This window comes from Bidens hawaiensis, unplaced genomic scaffold, assembly GCF_021521415.1.
Source record: "Bidens hawaiensis isolate Kalapana, Puna unplaced genomic scaffold, B.hawaiensis_p1.1 tig00003182_1, whole genome shotgun sequence".
NCBI lineage: Eukaryota > Viridiplantae > Streptophyta > Magnoliopsida > Asterales > Asteraceae > Bidens > Bidens hawaiensis.
The window spans coordinates 2,449,306-2,459,336 of record NW_027491173.1 but is presented as its reverse complement, the minus strand read 5'-3'; the positions used below and the strand labels follow the sequence as shown (position 1 = coordinate 2,459,336).

General features: G+C 34.6%; 1 protein-coding gene across 1 annotated transcript; it reads right to left on the bottom strand.

The window, feature by feature from the left end:
- Nucleotides 1-5,197: 5,197 nt before the first annotated feature.
- Nucleotides 5,198-8,970, bottom strand: LOC143622520 (oligopeptide transporter 2-like). The gene is made up of 6 exons (XM_077093641.1): nucleotides 8,491-8,970; nucleotides 8,123-8,220; nucleotides 7,090-7,656; nucleotides 6,229-6,481; nucleotides 5,972-6,154; nucleotides 5,198-5,896 (listed from the first exon to the last, which is right to left on the bottom strand). The coding sequence occupies exons 1-6, from the start codon at nucleotides 8,959-8,961 to the stop codon at nucleotides 5,282-5,284; spliced, it is 2,187 nt and encodes a 728-aa protein (XP_076949756.1). The 5' UTR covers nucleotides 8,962-8,970; the 3' UTR covers nucleotides 5,198-5,281.
- Nucleotides 8,971-10,031: the final 1,061 nt, after the last annotated feature.

Below are 10,031 nucleotides of genomic sequence, written 5' to 3'. Positions count from 1 at the left end.
CATGAAGTTGTTGAATTCACTACCTTACACATGGAACACAATGTGGTTACCATTAAAAGAACCACCCAGACCTGTATACCATGACACTCTCAGAGTTGGCTTCTACCATCAAGTCTTTTGAAATAATAGAAGATAAGCTCCAAATGAACAATCAGTCCAAAGAAAATAAAGTCGGGACAAGTAATAAAGTTGGGACAAGTGCTACAGGTGAAAGCAGTCATGAATGTTCTATCATTCCCGATACATCACCTTGCGATGAGGTAAACCACATCTTATGCACGCAGGCTTGCATTAACAAGGTTACATACTATAGATATCATCAAAATGAAGTCTTAAAAGAAAATGCAAAGCTTCGTCAGTTAAATGTTGAGTATGTAAAAGCTGACAAGATTTACGTTGAGAAGATTGATACTCATCGTAATGATGTGGCAAATCTTATACTTAAAATTTTTCAAAAGGAGCATGATGTTATATATTATAAAAACATAGTTAATGAATTAAAAGATGAAATCGAAAAGTTAAAACTCGATGCTTTTGATAGAAAGAAAGAAGAAAAATTAGTCGAAAGATTTGAAACATCATCTGAGAAGTTGGATGATATCATTGGAGCCAAGAGAAGTACTAAAATAAAAGCGGGGCTGGGGTACGATTATACTAATGTACCACCACCTTTGAACGACAACTACACCAGTTTGCCCCACTTTAGCAATAATACTTCTCCCAAAGAAGAAATGTCATATGGGGTTGGTAGAATACCAAAACCTGTTAAATTTGTCCCTTCAGTTTCTCAAACTGCTCCTCCAGTCCCATCATCTGATAAATCTAACATCAATGTATATTTTGAGGCTGGTTGTGTAGAAGAAAGTGGGTCGGTGGAAACGGACACGAGTTGTGATTATGAAACCATTTGTGATGAAACTTTTGTTGAAAAATGTGTCAATGAAAGTAGGCCTGTTGAGGTGAACATATCAAGTTTCTCATCATCAAGTTGTGAGACTGAGGATAATTCAAGTGAAAGTAAAGTTTTTGAAAATGAAAAAGCAAGTACTTCGTGTAAATATGTTCCACCAAATAAACGATCATTTTCTCAAACAACTAATCAATTTAGAAATCCTCAGCCATACAACTTCTGTGACAACAACTACTATGGTCATTATCAACATAATTTTGTTGATCCATATTACACAAATGTGTTTTATAATCATGTTCCTTTCCAAGGATCACCTTTCCCATCGCACCAACCACATTATAGTTCAGATGAGTTCTATGACAATCCTAGGAGAAAGTGCTGTTTTGTGTGTGGTCACTCTTTTCACCTTGCAAGACATTGCAAGCACTGGTTCAAGCAATAGCTTGATATTCAAAGGCGACTTAGTCAGTCCCAAAAAGGAGCTTTTAGTAGCCCTGATTCAAGGACTGATCAAGCTGATAGTGAACCCAGTGAAATGGATGTGAGAACCAAAGTAAATAAAATAAAACACAAAAAGAAACTTTTTTGAAAATCCAAGAAGGATAAAATCAAAAAGGATCCTAAGACTGTAACGTCTGAGGATTCACCAAAAACAGTTTCAAAATCAGGAAAAAAAAGTTCAAATTTTCCAAAACCAATGAACAAGTTTTTACTTGGATTCCCAAGGATCGTTCTTCATCAAGTGAGGCTCCAACAAGAAATAAATGGTTTTCAGGAAATAAAATTAAGTTTGGTCGGTTTCGGTCGACTTTCCTGGGACAAAAGTATCCCAGGAACCCATGTCTATTTAAACGCTTAGTGCATGCAGGGTCAATCAAGGAGGACTATCAATAGTATTAGGTACTTAGATAGTGATTGCACCCGGCATATGATGGAAGATGAACCCTTGCTATTTGATGCTAAACCATTCGATGGCGGATTTGAGTCTTTCATAAGAGACATTGGGAGGATAAACTTCAAGGAAGGGAAGCCTTGTTTAAATGGTTCAACAACAACTTTTCGAGCGTTTCTCAAACCAACCTCGTCCAACTGCTTCTCTCAAGTGATAGATCCAGCATCAGCTGTTGGATCTCGGTTTGAATCTCTTCAACTTTGTTATACAATGTGATAATGCATGCTTAAGATAGTCCATCTGACTACAACTTTCTGGTCGAATCGTTCGGAATGATCAATTTTGATTAAAACAACCTATCTATCTTTTTGTATATAAAATTGTAAATATTTTTAAAATATGTCACAATTTTAGAGGGAGAAAATTGAGTTATTTATAACTCACCAAAAAGATTTTCAATTCCTCTTAAGAAAAACAAAAGCAAATCATTTGATTTACCAAAAAGATTTTATATTAATTTTAAGAAAATCTAAAAGGAATTGTCCCGTTTAGAGTGAGCTCTTGCTTAAAGGGAGTCGGATAATTAAAATTTTTAAATTTTGAGAAATTGATCCGACCATTGGAAAATGATAGTACATTGATATGCAATGATCCTAGCGCATGAAAAGAGTAGATCAAAAGTCTACAAAATCGCTCACAGATGTGTAGATAGGCTTGACAAACAAGTAAGTGTCGGGTGATATAAACCTAAATTCCTGCCGGTACTAGTGGATATACGATTATGAAGCGGTTGCATGATTCCGTGAAGTCATATTCATGAAGGCAGAAATGTAATTATACATGTCATACGCAAGCCTCTCTTTACCTGATCATAGTTGTCTTCTGAAATAAGTGTTAATTTTTAATTTGTATTGAGTCAAGTAAAGTGTCAAGAAAAGAAAAAGAGTCAGAAAAGAAAAAGAAAAATCAAGAAAAAGAGTCGAAAAAAGTCAATCTTAGGGATTTTAATTCTGCTTTATTTCTTCATTTGTTTTGATTCAAGCCTTGGACTTTCTCTTGCGCGATAATATGGTATTATTCGACCTGATTATTAAGGCCCTGAATCTTCTGCTTTGTTTTATTTTCTTTCTTTTGTTCAAGCCTTGGACTTTCTCTGCGCGATAATATGGTATTATCCGGCCTGATTGTTATGGCCTGAACTTCTGCTTTATTTTAATCTTTCTAGATTGAGTCAATTATACAAAAAGTCAAGTGTATAAAGAAAAAGTGTCCAGAGTGTTAATAAGTCTACTGTGATCAAATAAGAAAGGTTTAAGTCAAGTTGAGGTGATATGTTAACACAAAGTAAGCCCGAGATATGATGGAATAAGTAACATGTCTGATAAAGTGGGGACCACATAAGCACTGTGCCTAATTGTACTTTAAACGTTTCACTTTGGCATCAAAACACTTGTCAAGTTAAACAAACGGACAATATCTACAGTCAGTGATGAAATTGTGACATAATAATATCAAAATAGAACGCGATCTAGGGCTTTGCAAATCAATATGATTTCATGTTGTGATCTTTCTCACAAAAATATTAAAATCATTAGAAAATTTTTTAACTATTATTGATATATAATATTAATTTCATCTTTACTCCTATCTTTTATTTTATTTTTTGATTTTGTTTTATTTTTGTTTCAACTTCAAAATGTTATGTATATATTATCGTTATTTTTAAAATATATGAAAATGCCAAAAAGATTTTAAGTTGTTATTATGTTCATACATATTTTGTTAAACTTTGTTTCATTCAAAATCATGTGTTTTGTTTTCAAGGTCGTTCATGCAAAGTTCGTTGGAAATGTGGGACTTAAACAAATCATTTACAAGTTGAGGAACTGAAATTGGGAGGGCCTATGAATGATTTCTTCTTGACCCTCAAGAGGGTCTGTGAACGAATCTGATCGTTCTAAGTTTTGTGCAGTTACACATGGACAGGTAGATGAAGATCAAGTCTGCTTTGAGTTGCAGATGCTGAAACGAAAAGAAATGAGAACATGAAAGTTGGTGGTTGAAGCTAAAAATGAACTGATTATTACATCCGAAGACAAAGAAAGAAACCAGTCGGCTCAAGAAAGTCAACAAAAGAAAATTATATGTCGAGCCTCCCGTATCTGATGTTTCTAAAATTTGCTGTTGCCGATCCTTCCCAGAAAATAAGATTGAAGTTCAAGTCTACAAGACCGGAAAATAAATATTTGTTCAAGATCCAATCTCCTTCAAGCTACTGGATCAAGACAAGTACTTAGTTTAAGAAATAAAGACGAAGCAAAGAACTTGATGAAGGTTCCTCAACATTCTCAATCCTAGAGAGAGACTGTAGGGCCAATATTCTATATTGTTTTTAAGATTGTGTATGTCGTTCTAGTTTACTTTTAGTCGATGTATTACGTACTCGGTACGTTTATTTTGTATGTTAAAATGTAAACTTTGGATAAATTAGGACCCTATAAAAGGGCCATTTAACCCATTTATCCCAATAACCCTTTCACAATTTCAAAAGAAACAACATTTGGAAATAAAAGTTCTCTCACCCACTTCTCTCTTTTTCTATCTTTTACATAACCAAAACTAAGATCCGAGATCCGAGTATCGTTGGTGATTTCCGCTAACCAACAACACGGATTGATTCAAGTCAAGTTGTGAGATCCATCTAGAGTACCTACAAAAAAAGAATAAAAAAATTATCAAATACATCTTCCTTTCATATATTTTGGCAAAATTATTGACAATACTAATAAAAGTTCTAATAATTATTCCAAATTTTAGATAAGAGATATTTTAAAATGAATGTATTTTATTAGTATTATCAATATTTTTGCTTAAAATATATGAAAGGAAGATGCATTTGATTAAAGAGAAAGTCAGGAAAAATATTGAAGAGAAGGAACATGAAGAAAATACGTGAAATAAAAGATCATTTTTCTTATTAAATAGTATAGAACAATATAGATATAGATTACCGGTAATAACTTTATATTATCTTAATCTATAAATTTTTTTATTCCCTAGAAATTTTCAAAAAGTTTTTATAAATTTAGTTTACTGGCGGATTTCAAAAAAAAAAAAGGGGTAGTTAAAAGATTCATAATAATAATAGAAATCCCACGGCCGTTTCCTGTTAGTAATCCACCAGTATCCATCATTGCCGGCAGGCTTTGACCGTCGTTGATACACTGGTCTTAATACTATCGTTGGGCAGAAAAATATTAACATCTATTATACAAAATTTGATTCCAAACTTGGAATAACATTTTCAAGAACATATTTTTTTTTTATTTTGAACATAAATTTCATAAAATAGTTGTCATATGGTAAACAAAATGTCACAGATATATCCAAAGAGAATTTACTAAACATATATAACAGGAGCTAAAATATTATTTTCAATCCATTCCCAATGCTCTAAGGTACCAACATGCACAAATGATTCAAATGCTCGGACACCCATCAACGGCGACACCCTTAGCCGTGGGGCAAGTAGCCAACGGACAGTGCTCGCCTTCGGTACCCCACCAGTCAATCGATGTGTCAGTCATGGTGAGAGAAAAATAGATAACTATCCCCATGAAAGCCAAACCGGCATCAAGCGCTGCCGAGAGGACGTAGTTGTACTTCTGCCACCACTTTTTCCTGTACTTGAGCACGAACAAGTTGAAAATGGTACCCACAAAAACCCAGCTATTAAAATTTAACGTTGTGGCAGGAGGCATTGCCGCGCATGACCCCAGAATAACTGGTAGGTTGATAAGTTTGATCCATTTTTTATTTGGGAAGGCTTTATGTAACATGTACACAAAAATGGGTCCAAGGAAGCCTCCCAAAAAGAACCAATTAAGGGCGGAGTAGGGTCCAAGAGAACCAAATATTCTTTTGGGCCCCACTAGCCCCCAAATGACCGAAGCGTCGAAGAAGACACGATCCCCGGGACATGTCCAGGGGCTATCCGGAGGAAGCAGTTGATCTTGACATATGTTTTCTACGCTTGTAAGTAGCCACCATGCGACCGATATGTTAATTGTCCCCGCAATCATGGTTCCAATAAACTGATAACAAACAAACACATATTAAAAGACTAAATTGGTGTAGATTAGTTTTGTAAAAGGGTATGTACGCATTACCTGGACTAAAAACATTGAGCGAGGTGGGATCTTCATATAGTGGCCGAGCTTGAAGTCGTTAAGGAAAGAAACGGCTTGAGCCATACTAATATAGCCATAGGTTTTGAAAGTAACATTCGCTATTGGCCTTCCCGGATATATTACTCCCATCAAGTACTCGGTAATGATATTTAGTCCCGGAGTCTGAAAACGCAAACAAATGTCAAAAAATATGATAGGCCGGCTAAGACAAAATTCATGACTATATATGTGTAAACCTGATTTGTAGTAGCAGTAATGACACTAATGGGGAGAGTGAAGCCGGATGCGAGAACACATGATAAAATGAGCCCCCACCAAGGCATTTGGATTTGATCTTTCATAAACAAACAAAGCATAAGCGAGAGAAGAAACGAAGCAACAACGAGCAAATGAAACCACCAATTGGGTATGTCTTTGTATTTCCTCATGAGTTTTGTGTGAATGTCAATCTTTCCGTTAGTCGAAGCTCGATATTGATTCATTATTTCTCTACACAGATAATAATAATAATAATAATAATAATAATAATAATAATAATAATAATAATAATAATAATAATAATAATAATATATTGTTTGCAAACTGGAGCTCATCAAGGGACTGTAAAACTGGACTAAATGAGTTGACTATTTTTAGAAGATCAAGTGAATTGTGGAAAGTTATCATTTTTACCAAACTTGTTTATTAAAAAACCTAATTACTTTTGATCTCATCAAATTTACAGAAAACTAATTACAACTGGCTAGGCATGTGACATAAACCTTGGCAAGCCTTTAAGGTAGAAAAAGTTAAAAGTGTATGAATCAATGCAATTATTTTAATAGTCAAACTGAAATTAAAAAGCGGAAGTCAATGATTATTAGATTAATATCGTTTGCTCAAAGTGAAGTGATTTTCAATTCTTTTTCTTTTATGTCACTCCTCCGTGAACACATCTTTAACAAACTGAAAGGTAACTAAATAGTTTTAGGTTAAACGAAGTATTAAAAGTATTTTTTTTAATTGATTAGACCTTGTAAGTACATACAATAATATATACATAGTATATGAACACCTCTATATTTTGAAATTGGGATTATAGCAGAAATAATATGTACCTTCCATTGAACAAGATGACATGAGTTATGGTAGATATGACGGCAGCAAAACCAATGCCATAGGTAAGGGCGAAAAACGTACTCAAATGTATTTGACCCTGTTTCTCGTATTGGGGTATATCTATCTCAAAATTATTGTTCACAATTGCTGACACATTGTAAGTTTGTCCCCGATGATCAAATAGATGAGATGAGAAAATGGGGAAAGTTTTGGCATCGTACATGTCAAGCCCCCAATAAGCGATGGGGATAAATATGTACATCACGATCACAAACCCGATGTAAACATTTGCGATGGCAAAAAAAGGGGTCACGAGTGGGCTCCCAAGAAACGATGCTATAACCGACCAATCTAAAGTGAACGTTAGAAGCCCAAGCCCTTTCATGCCCGAACCGATTTGTTGGGCGGTTATAGATTTGGAGAAAATGAGGCACAATATGGAAAAATTGGAGAGTGTTGGGAAAAGATATCCAGGGACAATGTACCACAAGAAACTACAAGCAAGTGCGATTACGAAGAATTTTGCTCTCGACATTCCTGCTGATGCATCTTTCTCATGAAGAGCCCTAACAAAAGTAATACAAGTTATGTACAAGTTAACACATTACCAGACAAAAAATTAGTAACGTCTATTATATCATTTGTCTGTGATTGCTCGAATGCAACACATAATGCATTAATTCTTTGTGAAAACACCATAAGATCATCGGTCACTGATAGAGATATATATTATTTTAGTATGAGTGATCATCGTTACCCTATATCCCGAATTGATGGTAATAATATACACAAAATTCAAACATGCATCAACTAAATACATTAAAATAAATATTAATATTATTATTTGATGTTAACAATATTTTGTTAATTAAATAATTGAAAAATCCTTTATTTTTGATTTAGAAGTGATATTAATGTATATAGGAGACCTATTGAGATAAGGTCAAACCTTCCTCAATAACAGGAGATAGATTGGTGAATATTGAATATATTTTCTAAAAAATTCGAAACATACTGAATGCATAAAAGAACCTGAATAGCGAGACTTGAACAAGAGAACTCGGCCACCACATCTGAGCAGGCTCCACAACATATTTTCTCAGAAAACCAGCCCAACCGTAACCTAGTACCTGTTCATATAGTTAACACCATTTCTTTTTTCTTTCAAATAGTCACGAGACAACTAAAAAATTAATTTAATATGTAGTTTGATTAAAGCAAATTATATACATTATTTTGAGATTTCTTAACATAAAAAAGATATTTTACGTTTAGAATTTCAATCCTTGTAAAAGAATATTATATTTTGGTAAATCACTTAGACGATGTAATTAGCTAGTGTTTTATGATTAAAAAAAACAAAGAAAAAAAAAAAGAAAACGCTAGGGTTTATCACTAACCTGCGTAGTGATGACTAGGATCCAACTAGCGACAAAGGAGATTTTCCGATGATAGAAAGCTCTGATGATATCAACAATCCCCACCGCATACGCGGATCCACTTCCAAAAGCCGATCCCGCATTGGCAAATATCGAAATAAGAACGTGTTCTTTGACGTTAAAGGGGCCTGGATTCAACGAAAACTGGGAGCCTAGAACATGAAACGTCTTCCCCGGGAGAACAGCCGCCATAAAGCGGCCAATCGGAAGGGTTGCAACTTGGACGGAGATCATGGAGATGATGAGAGGTTCGGTTCGGTAGCTGAAGAAGGTGTTGAGGAGCGAAAGGGTTGCACAGGAGATGATTCCCAGGAACCACATCCGGAATGTCCATACGGGCAGCGTTGGATCGTCGGTGGTGGAAACCGTGAGCCAGACTTCTTCAATGGGCGATTCTAGTTCATCGGCGTCAATTGCACTCTCGGTATCCATTGTTAGGGTTTTCAACAAGGAATATGCTGTGACGAGAGAGAATTTCAAGGAATCTGTAGGATACCGGATCCCTTTTTATGCTAGCTGTTTTGTACTAGGTATCTTATTACGTTTAGGATCTTTGTAATTTATATATATATATTTATTTTGTTAATCTTTTAATCTGTACATGCTGAGCTGTTTTTCAGCAATAATAGCATATTAATTTTAATATATTCTTATAGCTAACATTTAATCTCTTCAGTGGTCAATTTTATGGAAACTCAATAAATTATGGATTCTTTTGTGAAACGTTTTTTTTGCTACTTTTCCTTTTGTATTTCATCAATTTTCCGTTTTATCTTTTTTTATTTATTTTGTTACTCTTTTAATCTCTCAATGAGCTGTTTCCGTCAATAATTTTAGTATATTGCTGTAACTAACAAACTGCCCAATTTTAGGGAAACTATTATATTAATTTTGAAAAATATAATTAACAAATTAGTCATGACTTTTTTTAAATTCAAAATTAACGATAAACGAAATCTTGACATTTGTTTGGTACACTATTTATGAATCTGGCGTGACAAAATTTTCTTGTGCGCGCACCTTGATCATGCGAAGTAGATTGCTTTGTCCCGTACAACCGATATTGATCTTTTATATTAGAGCATTTGTATTTTTCCTTACATCTTTAAATTCAAAATTATACCGAAAATCACTATTAGGGGTGGCAATCTTGACCCAAACCATTTCAAATGGGTCAATATGGGTTGTTTTAAAAATTAAATGGGTTGATTTAGGTCAAGAATTTTAACTAAATGGGTCAAAATGAGTCATTTGAAATTTCATCTTGTAATTTTCGGGTCAAATTGGGTCACCATATTCAAAGAAATGGGTCGATGTGGGTTAGCGTCATAAGGAAATGTGGCAGGTTTTGGATCGGAATGGGTTTCCGCACGAGATAAATTTCGGCACGAAACGAGTTTGAGATTGAACGGGTTCGGTTCAGGTTTCAAGCCAACACGAGTTTTCACACAGGAAGGGTTGGGTTTTGGTTTCTTTTTGGTCGATTCCGGACTCGTTTTTGG

Coding starts and splice junctions, on each gene's coding strand:
- LOC143622520 (XM_077093641.1), bottom strand. CDS start 8,961: ATGGATACCGAGAGTGCAATTGACGCCGATGAACTAGAATCGCCCATT. Junction 6,482..7,089: donor GTCATCTTGTTCAATGGAAG/GTACATATTATT, acceptor TTATCTGTGTAG/AGAAATAATGAATCAATATC. Junction 6,155..6,228: donor TTACTGCTACTACAAATCAG/GTTTACACATAT, acceptor TTGCGTTTTCAG/ACTCCGGGACTAAATATCAT.